General features: G+C 46.9%; 1 protein-coding gene across 1 annotated transcript in view; it reads left to right on the top strand.

The window, feature by feature from the left end:
• Positions 1–20,954, top strand: part of rad50 (RAD50 homolog, double strand break repair protein) — a 124,282-nt gene that overhangs the window by 60,543 nt on the left and 42,785 nt on the right. The window contains exons 18-21 of the mRNA XM_084319584.1: positions 31–224; positions 13,015–13,125; positions 17,789–17,881; positions 18,557–18,670. Of these exons, the coding sequence (XP_084175710.1) occupies positions 31–224; positions 13,015–13,125; positions 17,789–17,881; positions 18,557–18,670 (512 nt within the window). The remainder of the gene's footprint in view (positions 1–30; positions 225–13,014; positions 13,126–17,788; positions 17,882–18,556; positions 18,671–20,954) is intronic.

Below are 20,954 nucleotides of genomic sequence, written 5' to 3'. Positions count from 1 at the left end.
TGTCTGTGTCTCTTTGCATGCACCCCGCAGCGTCCAGTAAGATGGAGCTGAAGCGTAAGCTGATCCAGGACCAGCAGGACCAGATCCAGACGCTGAAGAGCGCCGTGAACGAGACGCGGGCCGAGAAGCTGCAGCTGAGCAGCGACATGCAGAAGCAGCAGCAGCTGGAGGAGCAGAGTGTGGAGTTCACCACCGAGTTACAGGCCCTGACCAGGGACATCAGGGTGAGGTGTTACAGTAACATACAGGCCCTGACCAGGGACATCAGGGTGAGGTGTTACAGTAACATACTGACCAGGGACATCAGGGTGAGGTGTTACAGTAACATACAGGCCCTGACCAGGGACATCAGGGTGAGGTGTTACAGTAACATACTGACCAGGGACATCAGGGTGAGGTGTTACAGTAACAGGCCCTGACCAGGGACATCAGGGTGAGGTGTTACAGTAACAGAGGCCAGGGACATCAGGGTGAGGTGTTACAGTAACATACAGGCCCTGACCAGGGACATCAGGGTGAGGTGTTACAGTAACATACAGGCCCTGACCAGGGACATCAGGGTGAGGTGTTACAGTAACATACAGGCCCTGACCAGGGACATCAGGGTGAGGTGTTACAGTAACAGGCCCTGACCAGGGACATCAGGGTGAGGTGTTACAGTAACAGGCCCTGACCAGGGACATCAGGGTGAGGTGTTACAGTAACAGGCCCTGACCAGGGACATCAGGGTGAGGTGTTACAGTAACAGGCCCTGACCAGGGACATCAGGGTGAGGTGTTACAGTAACAGAGAGGCCAGGGACATCAGGGTGAGGTGTTACAGTAACATACAGGCCCTGACCAGGGACATCAGGGTGAGGTGTTACAGTAACATACAGGCCCTGACCAGGGACATCAGGGTGAGGTGTTACAGTAACAGGCCCTGACCAGGGACATCAGGGTGAGGTGTTACAGTAACAGGCCCTGACCAGGGACATCAGGGTGAGGTGTTACAGTAACAGACCCTGACCAGGGACATCAGGGTGAGGTGTTACAGTAACAGACCCTGACCAGGGACATCAGGGTGAGGTGTTACAGTAACAGGCCCTGACCAGGGACATCAGGGTGAGGTGTTACAGTAACAGGCCCTGACCAGGGACATCAGGGTGAGGAAGCTCAAAGTTGTTCAGGCTGCTGGTTCATGTTCAGTCATGTCATTTTATTCAATTTACTCTGAAGCATTTTATCTCACCTAAACATAAAATCCAGGCCACTTAGTTGTTGAAATTTGTTGTTGAAATTGTCTTAACTTCTCAAAATTCCAACATAGTCTTTTTGTTTATGGAGTGCTGCCATGGTCAATCAAATGTGAATTTGAAAAAAAAAAAAAGTACTTTATAATCAAGATATCAGCCCCCAGTAAACAGACAGACATGCCATTGAAATTTTGACAAGTTGGACCGTTTCAACAACTTCAGGGTAACTGTTTGACAAATACTGTAAGTGGCCTGGATCTTATCAGTAAGTAAATGATGATTGTAACTGAGGGGTACAATTCCCTGACTGTATTGATAAGTATGGTATCATTAAACCACTACCGCTTTATGTACTTTAACTACTGGCCATACAGTACACTATATCTAAGTATGATGAACACTTTCCCACATATGAAATCAGGTCCACACAAAGGTAATAGTCAAATATTTAATATATAGCAAAAGGTACATATAATAGTTACTTATTACATTTATGATTTGAATGCACTTGTAAGGCAAATGAGTATTCGTAGGCAAATCAACACTGAATGTCCAATCTCTGGTTACACAGGAAGCAAGTATACAACCTGGCTCTTAGGGAATTATAACGATGGTCACTTAATGATTATAGCTGGATAATATACTGAAAGGGTCCCGCCGGTTGTAAGCCAGTAGGGGGGGTAGGAGAGCCGTCGGCTGTATCCCGTCTGGTCAACGATTTCTAGGGAGAGTTCAGGTACAGAACACAGTGCCCGTAGAACCTTGATCCACAGATGAATACACTTGGGCTCTCTTGTAGACGATAGCTGTAGCTGTAGCTGTCGGTCCACAACGAAGAAGAAGCGAGGCGACCTCAGTCTGGTCTGAGCGCCGTCTCACCTTGGCTCCTCTCGGGGTAAATCCAACACTCACCGGTGTTGGCGATTATCCGCTCCACAAATCAAAGCACCAAAGCAAATAGATATTCCATGCCGTATAGGGCTCAGCAGTCGTCGGGGTAGGTAATCCAATGTGCAGGTCCACTCGTCCTCGCCTAGAACTCCTCGGATGAAAGCACCACGTGTGGTCTGCCCAACCTGGTTAAGACTCTAGATAACGCGAGGAAGCGATGGGGGTGCTGCTCACTTTAGAACTCTAACTGTACGATGCACCATACATAATAGACTATTATTACTTAATAGAAATACGGTGCCAAACTCTGGCAATTCAGCTATTAATTCGCACGAGGTCTCACTACTATTCTAAGGCCAAACCGGCCATACTACACCGCACGCGGTATCGTGGGGTGAGGCTTCACGTCTTGTTACTTAGTTGGGTAGAAGGGTAAAGGACTAAGAGGAATTCTACATTTCTTGCGCCATATTTATATGCACAGTGGACAAGTAGTGCCGCTCTGCTTTCGGTAGCCGTATTCCTGCGCGGAGCTGGGGCTAGTAAGGGCATGTCTCGTCGGTACCTTTGAACTTGAACGCCAGGGGCTTGTCCCTGGCGCCTGGTCCTTTTGTCCAATAAGAGAATGAACTATTATGGGCTGTAGTAGAATAAAGGGATATTCCGTGTATATGTACAAGGAATATACAAGGGATATCAAACGATATACAAATACTATTAAATATATATCCATAAATAAATATATATATTCGGTTTAATCTGATCCTTCACAACAGCCGCCCCCTAATTAGTCCCACCTAATTAGCTGAGCAGAGACAGATTAACCGCACTGTCCACTACTCAATGTCCGCTGTAAGGTCAGTCAACTCACAAAGTCATAGGGTCATGGTCGTCATCGATAGTATCAGGGAGCCTTGGCAGTTCTATTAGCCTCGCCACGGGTCGGGTGTAGGTCCGTTCTTGGACGAGCACTTCAGCTGCTCGGACCTTTCCATCGGTACCGGTGATCACTTTGCTTACGCGGCCAGCCGGCCACATAGCTCTGGGTAGTGACTGGTCGATAATCATGACGACTGTTCCTTCTGTCAAATTGTCTCTCTCTTTTACCCACTTCTGGCGGGTCTGTAGAGACGGTAGGTAGTGGAGTAGGAAGCTGTTCCAAAACTTGTCAGCCAGTACTTGACTGTACCTCCACATTCTTCGGCCGTTCGCTTCTTCAGGCCTGTACATTGTCTGTGGTAGCGCGGGGTCCAGCCGCCCCATCAAGAGGGTGTTGGGGGTGACTGGGTCGACATCTGCTACATCACTTGAGACGTAACCGAGGGGCTTTGAGTTCAATACTCCCTCGATCTCCGTGAGGACTGTCATTAGGACTTCTTCCGCCACAGTCTGGGCCCCAAGCACGGCGTACAGGGCTGTCTTTATGGAACGTACTTCTTGTTCCCAGGTTCCACCGAAGTGAGGTGCGTTCGGGGGATTAAACTGGAAGTCAATCTGGGATGGAGCGAGGTGGGTCTTAAGTTCTGGGCCCATAGCTTGGAAGCTCTCTCTCAGCTCTCTTTCTCCGCCTTTGAAGTTTGTCCCGTGATCAGACAACAATGTAGACGGTTTTCCTTTCCGTGATGTGAATCTTCGGAAGGCCATAAGGAATGAGTCTGTGCTCATGGTTGGGAGGAGTTCGATATGCATCGCTCTGGTGGTCATGCATTTGAATACAATACCCCACCGCTTCTCGGTTCCTCTTCCTCTCTTTATATACAGCGGGCCAAAACAGTCCATACCGGTGGAGTGAAAGGGCTTGCAGGGAGGTAGGTCAGCCATCCGGGGTATACTGGGCTGCGCGCGCCACTTACGGCAGTCTAGACAGGTTCGCTGGAAGCGCCGCACTGCTTCTCTCCCTTGCAGTATCCAATAACGACGTCTGATCTCCGCGAAGACTCTCTCTGCCCCTGCGTGGTGCACATCCTCGTCGTATTTCTTTATGATCAGCTCTGTGACCTTGTGTCGGCTGTTCAAGACTATCGGGTACTTAACGTCATCCGGTAGGTCTGGGGCTCTCCGCAGACGACCACCCACTCTGATGAGATTATGGGCGTCGCTCTCGGGGGCTAGGTGAAGCAGTCTGCTGTCTGATGGGACAGGCTTTGCTCCCTGTAGACAGGCTAGCTCATCGGGGAACGAGTCTCTCTGGGCTCGTTGTAGTAGAAGGAGTTCTGCTTCTTCGTAGTCAGCTGCTGAAATGTCAGTTGTGGGCTGAACCTCTGGGTGGTGCCACAGAAATGTCTTTAGCTGCGCACTCTCTAGGGTGAGGCAATCGTCTAGAACCGGGTCTGTGGGGACGAGTGTGTGTGTCAACCCACAGAACATAGGTTTCTTGTTCTCTGCCTCCTCTTTACTCGCCTCCCGTGGGGTGGGTGTAGGCCACTCTTCTTCGGGGAGCTTGAGGAACTCTGGCCCGTCACTGTAGAGGTTGTGACGGGTGAGGTCATCCAGGGACATTCCCCGGGTGATGACGTCAGCTGGGTTGTGTTTGGTGTCCACATACCGCCAGCTGGTTACTTCTGTTAACTCTTGAATCTCGGTGACTCTGACTCCCACGAAGACCTTGTATCTGCACGAATCAGACCGGATCCATGTGAGTACGGTCGTGGAGTCTGACCACAAGATTGTTCTTTGCACCGGGATGGTGAGTTCACGTTGGATTAACGTGGCGAGCTGCGCTCCTGCTAGGGCTGCGCAGAGCTCTAGGCGCGGGATAGATTGTTGCTTGCGTGGGGCTATTCTTGAGCGAGCCAGGATGAAAGCAGTATGTATTTCTCCTCCCTCCTCTCGGGCACGCAAGTAAGCCACCGAACCGTAGGCTACTTCGGAGGCGTCGCTGAATACGTGCAGGTCGATCTTGCATGTCTCTGGCCTCACTGTGGGTGGGAAGTAGCTGCGGCGTATATTAACGCCTGGGAGTGAGCGGAGTTCCGTCTCCCACTCTCTCCATGTGGATGCAAGGTGTTCGGGTATGGGATCGTCCCAGCCCTGGTCTTTGTCCCATAGCGCTCTTACAATCATCTTTGCCCTGGTGGTGTAAGGTAGAATACATCCCAACGGGTCATATTGTCTGGCGAGTGTTCTGTATACACTCCGTCTGGTGGTCGGTATTGCCGTCGACCTTCCCTGCTCCTTGATCAGGGGTTTGTGTCTATAATGGAGCGAGTCTGTTTTGAAGCGCCAGACTAGTCCTAGTGTCATTTCTTGGGCTTCTCCTGGGATGGTCGCCATCCAGGTGTCGCTGCTCGCGGCCTTGTCCTCGGGGGAGAGGCGGCGCAGTACTTGCGGGTCGCTGCTGGCCCACTGCCTGAGATCAAAGCCGCCTTTGATCAGGGAGGCGCGGAGCTTGAGTAGGAGAGCCTCGGCTTCTTCTGGCGTCGAGACGCTTTGTAAACAGTTGTCCACGTAGAAACTATTTGTCACACTTTGTTGGACCTCTTCATCTGCTGCTGGGTCCTCTGCGACGTGCTTTTGCAGTGCAAACGTAGCACAGCATGGGCTGCATGTGGTTCCGAAAGGGAGGACTTCCCATTGATAGATGGCTGGGTGCTCATCTCCGATCCTCTCTCTCCATAGGAACCGCAGCAGGGGCTTGTCCTCCTCCACTAGTCTCACCTGCAGGAACATCCCTTTGATGTCGCCGCTGATAGCCACCTTGTCCTGGCGGAAGCGTAGTAGCACGCCTAGTAGGGAGGGGCCGGCCAAGAGTTCTTTATTCAGATTTTGTGATCCGATCTGGTAGCTGCAGTTAAACACAATGCGATCCTTGCCGTTGTGGTGGACCTTGTGGTGCGGCACGTACCATGATTCGGTCGTCTGATCGGCCTCTTTAATGTCAATTTTCTTTATGTGTCCCGCTGTGATTAATTTGGTAATCTCAGCGCGGTACACAGCTTCTTGAGCGGGGTCTTTGGCTAGGCGCCGCTCTGTGTTCAATAGATACCGCTCCGTCGCCTCTTTTGTAGCGCGAAGGGTGGGCATTCCCTCTCGCCTCAGGAGTGGAGTTGCGTATCTCATCACTCCGTTGACGTTGACTCTCTTTGTCCCGTGCTCGAGGAGGGCTATAGCGTAGATATCTTCCTTAGAACGAATGTCTTTCTTTTCGTTCTTAAAGGGCATTGTCTCTAGTGTCCATAGCCTCTCGACATGCTGCAGGAGTGTGGTGTCTCCTTCTGTCGCTCTGGAGTGGAGGCAGCTAGTGGCTGCTGTTCGGTTAAGAGACTTGGCGAGGGGGCCTTGTAATGTCCATCCTAGGCGGGTCTCGACTGCTGCAGGACAACCTCTGGGCCCTGTATGGACCCGGTCTATCGGGACTATGAGGTCTGCATGGTCGGAGCCTATCAGCAGGGTCGGGGTGGCACCGTCCATGAGCGGGATAGGTAGTTGACGCAGGTGCACATATTTCTCCATCAGCTTGGCGATGGGGTAGGTGTACTGCGATAGTCCTATTTCTTGGCTGGTGAAAGCATTAGTAATCCTGTACCGTCTCTCTGGCTGCCCGCTTGCTGCGATAGTGAAGGAGACATTCTCGCCCTTTATCGTCTTTAGATCTCTTCTTATTGTCCGAATCGTCATCTGGTTCTCGCTCCCCCGCAGCCCCAGCTGGGCCGCAGCGGACGCGAGGAGAAGGGTCTTCTCTGACCCGTCGTCAAGGACGGCGTAAGTGTCCATGACCTTATCTTGGTAACTCAGTGTTACACGAACCACCTTTAAGAGCACCTGGGCGCCGCTGCTGCTAGCGGGGTCAATGTACATAACACTTGCCTTTGTGCTGTTGGATGGTGCAGGCTTTCTTTTGTTACTGTCGTGTAGGACATCCAGATGGGCTCCGTCACACCGACTACACCTCTTCTTTAGGCGGCACTCGGCTGCCATGTGACTGCGCGCACATCGGTAACAGCGCCTGTTGGACTTTATCCAGTGACTTGTTTCTTCAGCGGTCATCTTCTTGAACTGGTCACATTGTGACAACCAGTGTTCCTTCTCGCAGTACGGGCACACCATCTTCCACTTCTCTTTCATCGAGGGGGTACTGTGGTTCTTGCTGCTCGGTACTGATTCTGATTGGTGCATGACAGTCACCGATCTTCGGCCATCGTTTACTCTCCTAGGTCCCTCTCTGGAGCTTGGCGTGCTCCGCACGAACGTATCCAGCCGTAGGCTGCTGACTTCTCTCGCCAGGAAGTCGGCTAAGTCCAGGAGGGATGGCTCGGGACCGTTAGGATCACGGTGGTCTCTTTGCCGCCTGAAGCGCTCCTGTCGGGCGGGCGGCAGCTTCTCTAAAATCCTCTCGACGTTCGAGTTTGCGTATAGTTCGTGCATACCCTTTTCTCGTTGCGCCCCCAGCATCCCTACCAGGGATTGTACTTTTATAGACAGGTCGTCTAGTGAGCGATTGTCTGTTGCTGGGGGTAGGCGGTCAATATGCCTTATCTCCTGTATTACGTAATCCAATATACGTCCATATCTCTGGTCCAGCGCTGCTAGAGCCGCGGTGTATGGGGTCGTAGAGGTGGCATAGGCCAGCGCTATGTTGTGCGCTCGGGGCACTTTCAGGTGCTTCAATAATATTGCATACTTGTGGCGTTCATCAGCGACATCCACCATCATTGTCTCTAAGCACATCCGGAGCTCCGTGTACTGTGCTCGATTCTCATGGGTGAAGTCTGGAAACGTCGGTGTGCCAATGTATGACGCCATGGATGGCTGGCACATCGGTGAGCGTTGGAAGAGAGGCCTCCTGGGCGAGTCTCTTCTTACGCCTCTCGGTGGGCTGGTACTGGCAGGGTACCATGGCCCGCTGGTCCAGGTGCTATTCCTCGGGACTGGTCGTGCGTCATGCTCACCCGTGAGTCGAGTCGGGGGTCTGTAGCGCAGAGCCGCGGGGGTATAGCCTGGGCTGTACTGGACCTCCTGGTCCTGTGGAGTAATGTGCTGCTGTCGGGCTTGACTCTCCTCTTCTCCCTCTTCTTCTTCTGCCAGGTCACCTAGATCCTGTAGTCGTCTATTTAGCCTCTCCGCGGTGTCCGCCGTTCCTTCTTTGTAGCTGGGTCTCACTTGGACCGGTCGGGGAAGGAGTTCGGAGGGGGGTGTAGACTCTCTCTGGTGGTCGAGTTCAAGGTCGCCTGCTCGGTTAGGGGAGGGTGCCCTTGACGTGTGTCTTGACGAGGCTCTGGAACCCCTTGTGGAGGGAGGGGGTGTTGCCCTGGTGATCAGCTGCTCCATTAGCTGCGCTTGTAGTCTGTCGCGCTCGGCTTCGCGCTTGGTGAGATCTGCTTCTCTTTGGGCACCGGCAGCGGCGCGCTGGGCGTCGGCCCGGTCTCTTGCCCTATTCTCTTCCGTCTGAAGGCGTCTCAGCTCCAGACGTATGTGCTCTTCTTCGCTCCGTTGCTGTGTTTGGAGTCGATCGCGTTCACCCTGAAGTCGATCGCGTTCACCCTGAAGTCGATCGCGTTCGGTAGAGGCTGTCAGGCTGGCGAGGAACGCCTGTGACAGCATCCTCTCCGCCTCGCTGGGGGAAGACGCTTGTAGAGGTGAGCCGCTCCTGGCTGTACTCGTTGGGGAGTCCTGGAGCTCTATCTCCTCGGCGCTCTCCTCATCTTGTTCCGTGCAGAGTTCCACCTCTGGAGGGTTGTCTTCCTCCCGGAGCTCTGGGGGGACTACTTCTTCGGTCTTGGCGGGGGGTAAAGTCGTGTCAGTTCCCTCCTGGTCCCCACCGTGAGCTTGGTCAGTTACATTAGAACCCACTAGGGCCTCTGTGGTCGGGGTATCCTGGTTGATAGGGTCGGACATAATTTTACTTTCTACTTTTACCGCGTTTACTGTTTGTAGAAGGCTAGGTAGTTTACTGACAGCGTAATCCTCTAAGTACTGAGGTGGCTGTCGTCTACGTTGCGGGCGTTCTACTTTAGGAGGACCGTTTCGTGGAGTGTTCATCATAGGCCATTTCAATATTAATACCACTATATTAATATTACACTAATTACCATCCGGCTCGAAGGACCAATTTTAACTGAGGGGTACAATTCCCTGACTGTATTGATAAGTATGGTATCATTAAACCACTACCGCTTTATGTACTTTAACTACTGGCCATACAGTACACGATATCTAAGTATGATGAACACTTTCCCACATATGAAATCAGGTCCACACAAAGGTAATAGTCAAATATTTAATATATAGCAAAAGGTACATATAATAGTTACTTATTACATTTATGATTTGAATGCACTTGTAAGGCAAATGAGTATTCGTAGGCAAATCAACACTGAATGTCCAATCTCTGGTTACACAGGAAGCAAGTATACAACCTGGCTCTTAGGGAATTATAACGATGGTCACTTAATGATTATAGCTGGATAATATACTGAAAGGGTCCCGCCGGTTGTAAGCCAGTAGGGGGGGTAGGAGAGCCGTCGGCTGTATCCCGTCTGGTCAACGATTTCTAGGGAGAGTTCAGGTACAGAACACAGTGCCCGTAGAACCTTGATCCACAGATGAATACACTTGGGCTCTCTTGTAGACGATAGCTGTAGCTGTAGCTGTCGGTCCACAACGAAGAAGAAGCGAGGCGACCTCAGTCTGGTCTGAGCGCCGTCTCACCTTGGCTCCTCTCGGGGTAAATCCAACACTCACCGGTGTTGGCGATTATCCGCTCCACAAATCAAAGCACCAAAGCAAATAGATATTCCATGCCGTATAGGGCTCAGCAGTCGTCGGGGTAGGTAATCCAATGTGCAGGTCCACTCGTCCTCGCCTAGAACTCCTCGGATGAAAGCACCACGTGTGGTCTGCCCAACCTGGTTAAGACTCTAGATAACGCGAGGAAGCGATGGGGGTGCTGCTCACTTTAGAACTCTAACCGTACGATGCACCATACATAATAGACTATTATTACTTAATAGAAATACGGTGCCAAACTCTGGCAATTCAGCTATTAATTCGCACGAGGTCTCACTACTATTCTAAGGCCAAACCGGCCATACTACACCGCACGCGGTATCGTGGGGTGAGGCTTCACGTCTTGTTACTTAGTTGGGTAGAAGGGTAAAGGACTAAGAGGAATTCTACATTTCTTGCGCCATATTTATATGCACAGTGGACAAGTAGTGCCGCTCTGCTTTCGGTAGCCGTATTCCTGCGCGGAGCTGGGGCTAGTAAGGGCATGTCTCGTCGGTACCTTTGAACTTGAACGCCAGGGGCTTGTCCCTGGCGCCTGGTCCTTTTGTCCAATAAGAGAATGAACTATTATGGGCTGTAGTAGAATAAAGGGATATTCCGTGTATATGTACAAGGAATATACAAGGGATATCAAACGATATACAAATACTATTAAATATATATCCATAAATAAATATATATATTCGGTTTAATCTGATCCTTCACAACAATGATGGTACATGATGTACCTTCGCCCAGGAGATCAAAAGTTAGTTTCAGTCTGTTAATTTGCCCGGCTGTGATATGAAGCAAGCAAACATACAGTATACAGCCGGGAACCAGCTATTCCTCAAGCAGCATCCAGAGTGTCAATGTGGCAGGTCTCTGGAAAAAGGTGAAGATGGCATCAGACATTACAAGGAAACGCCACCCCCTGACTTTGACCCTCGGCCCTCAATGACGACGAGGAAAAACTCCCACAAAACCTTATAGGAGAAAAAGGGAAGACAACTCGGAAGGGCAATTCATTTAGAGATCTTACATTTAGAGATCATTCCCCCTCAAACCAGGAGGGTCAGAAGTGCACAGTGGTGGAAAGTAACCACGTATTTTTACTCGAGTACTGTGTACTTAAGTACAATTTCGAGCTACTTGTACTTTACGTGAGTCTTCATTTTAGAGAACTTTATACTTTTACTCCACTACATTTATCTGAACCCATCAGTTACTAGTTACTTTGAAGAAAAAGATTTTGCATAGAAAACATGCTAAAAATGTATGAAGATTATGTACTTTCACATTTGAAGTCTGTCAATTTCAAGAGGATGAAATCAGAGCAACATAACTGGACCACATACCACTTTAACATAACCTTTAAAGGTCAGTGGATCAATGATTGAATGCTCCCAAGCACTGGAATACACAAACAGCATGTACATTTACATTTTAGTCATTTAGCTGACGCTTTTATCCAAAGCGACTTACAAGTTCTGTACGACAAGTCATCAGGAAGGGCACAACTCTTATCAGCCGAGTAACAATGTTCATCAAAGTGTTGAGTGCTACAGTGTAGGTTAGTATATTAGGTAAGGTTAGTTAGGGTTAGATTTATTATATTCATCTTTTTTCATTTGATGTAGAATGCATACTTTTTAGGGATGCTCGATATTGGCTTTTTTACCTACAGTATACCGATATTGTCCAACTCTTAATTTCCGATACCGATATCAACCGATACCGATATATGCAGGATCCCCCCCCCCCCCCCCCCCAAAAACGGAATAATTTCAGGAATTAACACAACATTATGCATACTTTTGACAATAAATAAAATCAGAATTTGTTCTTACTTGCTTGCCTGGGTAAATAAAGGTTATAGAAATGTAAACCGATACCGATATTTTCCGATATCACATTTTAATGCCAATATCGGCCAATAATATCGGTAGGCCGATAATATCGGACATCCCTAATACTTTTACTTTAGTTACTTAACTACATTCAATAGCAAATACTTCTACTTTTACTTAAGTAGAATTTGAATGGAGGACTTTTACCAGAGTACTATTTTATCTGGGTAATTCTACTTTTACTTAAGTAAAGGAACGGTGTACTTCTTCCATCACTGGACGTGCAATAGGGGTCAAGGCAAGCTGGTCCACGATCCCAGATAAGTACTTATTCAATAGGCTTGGTCACTACTCTGTGCTCTCTAGGGATGGGTACCGAATCAGGTACGTAAAAATAAGTAAGTCCGATGACGTCAACGTTTTGTTTACCGCGAAACGAAACCTATGAAGTGTGCCTCACGTCAACGTTCACACGCACAATACACGCTTACCTAGGATTTGACTTGATTCAACAACAAAGCAAGCTGAAAACGTTCGCAAGTGTTGTTAGTACACTTTACAAAGCTACGGTAGATGCAGACAACGCTCGCTGCAATATTATATATTAACAAATTGTTCTAAATAAATAATATATATATATAATATGATAATAAATTATTTGAAGTTTGGAATATACATTTTTATTTTTTACAACTGAGGTAGGTAGATAAAATTTTTACCGAAAAAGGTACCGTTATCGATTCACAGGTACCGGTTCAAATGTGAAAGGTACCCAACCCTAGTGCTCTCTAAGGCCGCCCCCTCATATAGTCCATTAATCCGTTTTGTCTTTGTCAACCAAGACTTCATTAGTCGAGTTTCATGCTTTTGTCCATTAGTTATTTCCTCAACAATGATCCTCACGTCTCTGTTGAGCACTAGACTCAAAGAGGTCCTTCTACATTATTACCGTACATGTGGGAAAACTCAACTTTTACAGATTTGCCGATGACGTCAACCAATTGATTAGCCAATAAGTCATGACTATTAGTGGACTAAGAATGTCTTTAGTGGGGCGCCCCAGTGGCAAACCACATAATGCGCTGAGTCACGGCACGGCCGACCCGGGGTTCGATTCCCGGACCCGTCGTTATTTGCTCTGTCTCCCGTTCCTCCTCTCTCTCTCTCTCTCTACTGGACTGCACAGTTAAAAAAAAAAAAAAAAAAAAAAAAGGCGATAAACGCAAAAAATATATATATATATATTTCTTTAGTGGAGGACAATCCTAATGCTCGCCTGTTTTTGTCTCCAACCGCCACCACCATCCATCCCGTCCACGCTGCACCACCCCTCAGGAAGCCAAGGAGCAGCTGTCCCCCATGTCTGCCGCCCTGGAGAAGCTCCAGCAGGAGAAACAGGAGCTGGTGGAGCGCAGGAGACAGAAGCAGGATGAAGGACAGGAGAAGGTGTGTCTCTTCCTCCTGCTTTGTTTTCTACCCACACATCTGCCCGTTTGTCTGTCTGTCTCACTCACTCGCTCAGGAAGAAGGTGAATATCCTCTGTCTGTCTGTCTGTCTGTCTCACTCACTCGCTCAGGAAGAAGGTGAATATCCTCCGTCTATCTGTCTCACTGCATTTGACCCGTTGCGGAATAAAACAGCAGGGACTTGTTTTGGGTCACGAAATAGGCACACTAGCCTTGCTCTGTTGCAATGTCCGCGTTCCAGACACTACTGCTGTGCTGTCGACTCTCCACGGGATTTTCAAAATAAGAGCATCGCAATATGGTCGCACCAGAACAATTATTTGCACTCGCACGAATGCTCCCAATTGTATTTTGATGTCGCACAGATAAAATTTCGGTCACATATGCGACCAATTCGGTCGCAATTTCGAGCCCTGTATCTACCTCAGCATATTTCTTGACCAGCAGAACGTGTACACATGCCCCCGAGATGTCCGACAGTCTGACTCACTATCATCATTCAAATCGCAACTGAAAACCCATCTGTTCAAACTCTCATATTCATTATAACTTCAACTTCAACTTCAAATTACTTTATTTTCCTTTCGGAACTTCATTTGTGCAGTGGTTAAAAGACAAAAAGTCAACAAAAAGTCACAATACACAAGACACTCACCACTATAAAAAAAACACCAGCTTCGTTAAAACTACAGTAAATGTCTAAATGCTCCGTATCCCTCCCTCTCTCTCGCTCGCTCGTTCTCTGCTCTCTGTCGGCACTCGCGTCACGTCAACCTGTTGCAAAATATCATAGCGCACACGCACACTCCCATGCGTATTCCGATCCGTGCAATAATATTCAGGGGGGTATATATTCTCATTTGAAACAAGTTACCAATGCATTGTCCCGTGGGATTATGCCCCCCCCGCGGCGAAATTAATTAGTCTCCCTCTCTATCTTTCTATGTCTCTCTCTGTCTGCCAGTGCACACTGTGGGTAACTGTCACTCAAAGCGCTTTTGCGAGTATGGGCGGAGCCCAGCCCAAAACAGCTTGAAATCTTAAAGTGGAAAAATGCTGCTTTAGAGTACTTGATTAGAAATGCAAAACAATGAATTAAAAAAATAATAAATTATTACAGATGTGTTCCATAGACTCACAGGAATTGTGTAACATTGCCCAAATAGTGAAAGGAATAGCAAAACATGGGACCTTTAACACATATTGAACGATAGATAGTCGATGTCAAATGGGCCATAGTATTGTATCCATAGCTATAATATAGAATATAGTTATAGCCCTGCAAACACTGCCACTTATTCCTATATTTTAGAGCGTCGGCGTGGTAAGTACAAACGATGCTCAACTGCCAAAGAGTTAACACATTCACTGCCAAAAACTACATATTACGTTTTTGGCCGACAAGCGTTCAGTGCCAAAAACTTTTGATCTTTTTACTTTGATCCCCGCTCTACCTGCCGGGAGCGATCTGCATCATTTAGGCACGTCCCCACAAATTAGAACTGCAATGCTGGGCGGCCGGGTAGCACAGCGGACTAAGCGTCTGTCTACCACCACAGAGCCAGTGGGATCGAATCCGGCTGTGGTGCCTCCGGCTTGGCCGACCGTCCATACTAACACAATTGGCAGTGTTAGCGGGTGGGAAGCCGGCATGTGTGGGTCCTGGTTGTTGTAAACAGCGACTCCTACAGTTCGGTCGGGGCGCCTGCACAGCAAGGGAAGGATCTGGGAGAGGTAGTGTGACCTTCCACACGTTACACTCTCCCAGTGAGAGGCCGCACTGCCAGGTGAAAAGAAGCGGTGGGCTGGGTACACATGTGTCGGAGGAAGCATGTGATAGTCTCCGCCCTCCCAAACCGACGGTAGGGGGTAGAGTGCGCAACGACCAGGAAGGGGATTGGGAATTGGCATAACGACTAACATTGGGATGGGAGAAAAATGGAAAAAGAAGGGGGGGAAAGATAATAAAAAAAAAAAAAAAACTGCAATGCTAATCGACTATCACCAGGTGGCAGTATCGTTTGTGTCTGAACTGCAATGGCTTGGGGCTGATAGTCAGCTTCACTTTAATTTCTCCTCGGTTAGTGGCCCCTCCTTCTGCTGGGACAGAAATTCACAGTGCTCGCCTCGGAATTCCATTGCATAAGCGTATTTGACCATCGAAACGTGTATAGAGTAGACATATACTGGTAATCGTGATGCCGAAGCGATCACTTGGAATTCTTCTTCTTGGAATACATTCTGGCTAAGGTAAGGTACATTCTGTCTAATCCGAATCTGAAACGTGTTTTTCTAACTATCACAGTTCTGTGTTTCACCGGATGAAAAACATGGTCTGTAAACACGATCAGAGTTTTGAGTTAAAACGACCCCCCCCCCCCCCCATTGATGATTTTGTGATGGTATATTGTTGCACGTGCAACACTGACGTCAGTCTGTGCGATGAAAGGATTGACTTCAATAGCACTGGTGCGATGGCCCGCTATCCACTTGGTACTTGTAGTCTTGTGCGATTAAATACAATGTCCCTTCTGCGTAAAACTCTATATCAAACACCAAATCCCATAATCCCTAGCGAACAAATCCCCGCGAGTTGCGAGCTGTGACTCAAATCCGCTCGGCTCAGCTCACAACACAGCAGGTGACTGCAGGACTCGTCTCAGCAGCGTTTGGAACGCGGCCATTGAAACAGAGCTAGTAGATAGTGTTGTTGCGACCCAAAACAAATCCCAACTGTTTTATTCGGCAACGGGTCAAATGCATATAACATGCTTTGCAATCCTCGCGTCATAAAGTCCGAAATGAACGTTACCCAGACCGTGCTTCTGCCTTCTGCTCTCAGCCGAGCGGGGCTGCACAGCAGTGCGGCTATTTTGCGATCCGAAATAAGTCTGTGGTGTTTTTTTTTTCTCACAACGGGTCAAATGCATCTAACACGCTTTGCATCATCGCCATTCCTTTATGCCCACATCGCCCGAAATGAACGTTACATTAGCATAAGCAAACAAGCTAATCCTGATCAGAGGCAGAGCCATAGAGACAGTGTGGACTGGGGAAAGGGTGTGTGTGTGTCGAGAGGAGTGGAAGTTTGAAGACAGACTAGATGATGCGGGGGTGGTGAGTTGAAACAGTGTGAATGAATGAAAACTTTATTTAACAGATTGCAGAATGGGTACAATACAGTACGGCTCAATACACACAATTGTTAAGGGAATGCAGACCATAGAAAGACTTTCGTCTTGTTTACATCAGGGTCCCCCATTGTGTGTGTGTGTGTGTGTGTCCCAACCGACCCCACTTCTATGTTTCAATAAATTATTTGCATTTAAAACTATTAACGCTGACTCATTCCTTCAGTCCACTCAAAATTATGCTAATATTCCTTGTTGTTTATGATATTAATTGAAAATAGCATATGAGAGTATTATAGTAATAATAACACATGGCGATATACTAAAAAGCAATTTATAATTTTTGGCTGGTAAAAAATCTGCCTTTTTTAAATCTACCAGCCAAATGGCTGGTAAGTCAAAAGGTTAAGTTTGTTCCCTGACTGCAACTAAATAACACAAATACAATAGGCACATTTGTGACTGTTACAAATATAACACGTTTTATACTTGTGCTACAAGATTTTGGCCAGTGCTACAAAACTATCAACCTCTGTAGCACCAGTGCTATGTGCAAAAAAAGTTAACGTACAGCCCTGGTATATATATACATGTCATATATCTTTGATTTAGGAGTATTTGGAGTTACTACTAGCACTTCAAGGTTACTTTCTTGGCTTCCAAATCTCCACAAAGGCAAAACTATTTATAAAAAGTCTGACTGATTGCATAACATTTTAAAGTAGACTCTTTCACAGAATAGCCTATTTCCTCTAGCTTGGATTTATTGCATAACCTCTTGAATCCGTTGGGAGTTGTGTAGAAGGCAAGGATGAGGCGCCTTGGCTGGAGTGCAAAAGGCAGGCATGTAACACTTAACAAGTTCAGAGGGAAACACGGTAAATAATGCAATGAAGACATGGATGGATCTATTGGCTCTTTTTAGTATTAGAGTCAAGTAAAGTCTTGAAAAGGAGTCAATCGAGATTGCATGCAGTAAGAAAATATCCATATCCAATAGAAATATCCAATACTGGCAATGTTATGTTTAGTGATACTGTATCGGCTCTGAAAAACACTATAGATTTTGAATGAACCCTCAGAGTCTGTGATCTTGGTGACATTGCTGCCTTTCAGAAGCTGTAGTTTTTTTTTAACTAGCATGAAGGTAGGTATCATATGAAACTAGATAACCTAAGGTATCCATTGGTATCAACCATGTCATGCTAGCTTGAAGGGGGCTAAATAACGCTACAAAGTTAGGCTACATTTTGGCATGGGGTATATATATCTGTGTGTAATATATATATATTATATAATATATCTATTGCCTTGCTTACAGTATTGCAATATATTGACTTGTCGCCCCTGTATCGTGATATGTATCGTATGGCCAGATTATTATCTTAATACGCCAACATGCAGTACTCATGCATTGGGGCTTATTATTGCTATTGGATGTTGGTATTGGGCGTGTGTCTGCTGATGATTTAATGATCCAATCTATGTTCTGGCCATTGTCTCCCTGTCAGATCGGTTCCATCAAAGACAAGGTGAAGACCATCAACGGCTTGGAAAGAGAAATCACCAGATACATAGAGGAGGGCAAGGCAGAGTACAAAGAGGTAATATGCATCAGTTAATCTCCTGATAACAGTCTCACCAACAGAGATGAACAGGGATTACATCCATTTATCAGTTCATCTCCTGATAACAGTTTCACCAACACAACAGAGATGAACAGGGATTACATCCATTTATCAGTTCATCTCCTGATAACGTTTTCACCAACCGAGATGAACAGGGATTATGGCCATCGATGGCCTTTCTCTTTTTCCACTCATGCTTGCTCTCATATGAGTTGGTCAGGACTCCCTGGAAGAAGAGATATTGTTCTCAATGGGACATTCCTGGATAAATAAAGGATAAATACAAAAAAAAAATACACTAGCTAGCAAATCTTGGTGATCAACAGCTACCGTTGTGATCAAAACATGGTGATTGCAAAAATTATATTAATATCAAACAATATGTATAATCAGAATTGTGACCGTAATGCCCTGCATTGCCCCGGCATTACCTCTGTTCACCACCGTATGGCCATCAGCCCGTGTGGATACAACTCAGGCTAGTGGTAAATTTAGCCTATCTCAAACCCCGCCCTCTTATCTTAATCTTCCAATCGCAACTCTTGCTTCGGAGGGAAGCGGGCAGGGTTTGAGATGGGTACATTAATCGGGCAGCGGTTCAACACCAGTTGCATTGTGTTTTAAATGTTTGTTTCTTTTCTCCTGTTTTAGAAAAAAGAGTCTGAGCTTCAGGAGGCGAACACCCAGCAGTACGAAGCTGAGAAGCAAATGGAGAAAATCAACAAGGAGATGGTCAGCATTCGTCAGGACATAGACACCCAGAAGGTACAGTAACCACAATTAACGTACCATTTGGGTGGATGCTTTTATCAGGGTTCAAAAAAGGTCCTTGAAGTGCTTAAAGTACTTGATTGTTGACAAAAAAAATGCAAGGCCTGGAATTCCTTGAAAACAGCAAAAATTGTGAACAAGGTGCTTAACACTTTCAGTGCCGGCCAGTTAAATGCCAGCGCCCATTTCAATGATAGCGTTGTGAACGCATAATCTCTGTCTTAAATTATGGCTGTGTCTAATCTGCCTGTCGCTTATCAATGACTGTTTTTTAATGAGTTCATTTCCGTTTTATAGCATTTTGAAAAGCCCTCGTTTTCAAGGAAAATATATAGATTCCGTGATTAAAGGCATTTACTGGAATATTCTGGAATACACAAACACGTTGTAATTTTTCTGCCTATTTATGAATCGTTTTCAAATAAACGCTAGATTATCGATAGTATATGTGTACTTATGCACGCTATAGAGGCGGGCTGAAATATCGATTCTCTCATTTCCTGATCGCGCACACACAGACACACACGCATAGGGCAAACGCTTATATCTCTGTGAAAATAGCTCTGATTATCCTAAGACTGGTAAAATAAATTCCTTACCTGAGATCAGATGTTATCCAAAAAAAGTATTCCAATTCCTGATCGCCATTCCAGATATCGATCACGCTTATTGATTAGTGTTGGGTACTGTAAATACATAATCCATGTGTTTTCCGGGCCGGCGAGCACAATGGATTCTTCAGTTGGCTTGAGGGAAAAGTAAAATGAGGAAACTGGCCACCCCCCCTTTGTCAAGTGTAAAGTAATGGGGTGCAGTTACACAGGGAGAGACGATAGGGGGCGGTATCTTCCCAATTGAGCTCAGAGAGAGTCTGCAACATTAGCGTGAGGCTCGATTGATGAAATATGAATTCAAATCGCCAATAATAAGTCCTGAAATCTATCGCAATTTCCATGGTTTTGGAGGTGTTGAGCAGGAGGTTGTTGGATGCGCACCACCTCACTGCTCTGTCCACCTCCTGCCGGTAAATGGACTCATCGTTGTTGGAGATGAGGCCCAGGATGGTGGTGTCGTCGGCGTACTTGAAGGCCTTGACTGAACTGTCCAGGGGGGTGAACTGGTCGGTGTAGAGGGAGAAGAGCCAAGGGGAAAGGACGCAACCCTGGGGGGATACTAATTCAAGTCACAAGTCATGACTGGGAGGTGCGGGTGGGGGCTGGACAGTAGAAGTGGAGCAGTGTGATAATTGGGTGCCTTGCTTCATGGCACAGCAACTGTGGTACTGAGTTTTTAATAGGTGGAGCCTGGCACAAATAATCAGGGCCAGGGGGTTTATAATTCATTACATTTTATATAGCGCTTTTCTCAGACTCAAAGTGCTTTACAACTTAGGGTGGAAATGGCCTCCTTCACCACCACTGGTAGCACCCAACCTTGGGCTACACAGGCTCAATGGCTACCATACACTGGCACCCGGCACACATCACACTACACAATGGCTGAACGGCTCAGGAGACAGGGATTGATATCAGCCAATTAAGGGGAAGGGATGATTAGGTGGCCTTGATGTCAGAGACCTGATTGGGAATTTGGCCAGGAACGTCGAGGAACCCCCTACTCTTTTTTTTTTTTTTTTTTTTTTTTAAACACACATATAAACAAACATGACAACACACGATAAGATACACAAGCATTAATACACAGTGTATATCCAATGAAATTACCATTTATACCAATGTCTTATACAGGATATACCCCTAATACCTGTTATCTAAAAACCTACACACATATGCTCCAGCTCGAACCCCCCCCTCCCGGACCCCACCTTGAGAAGTACCTCCATTATCCCTCACTCTAACCAGACACTACCATTATAAGCTAGCTTTTATTCTCTCCACCACTTCTAACCACATTGTCATTTTGGATTTATTGAGACCCAGAATTCTTGCTGTAGATATTTCTTGATAAATCACATCGAGATATGCAAGAAACCAAACTTTCCGGCAAATTTTTTCCGGTTGAAACCAGCGTGATGCTATCAGCTTTTTAGCCACTGTGATACCCGATAAAACCAATCTCTTTAGCTGTGGATGTACTGCAAACTCAAAAACATCATTCAATAGTAATACAGAGGGGTGTACAGGTATATTCCAAGATACGAGTTTTGATAATTGTTGGGTCACATCTTTCCAGAATATCTTAACTGGTGGGCAGTCCCAATACATGTGCATAAATGTCCCTTCGTCCCCATTTGTACATTGGGAGCATTTGGAGTCTT

The sequence above is a fragment of the Notolepis coatsorum genome (genome assembly GCF_963971535.1).
Source record: "Notolepis coatsorum genome assembly, chromosome: 8".
Taxonomy (NCBI): Eukaryota; Metazoa; Chordata; class Actinopteri; order Aulopiformes; family Paralepididae; genus Notolepis; species Notolepis coatsorum.
The sequence above is the reverse complement of the archived record's forward strand: the minus strand, read 5'-3'. Positions and strand labels throughout refer to the sequence as shown.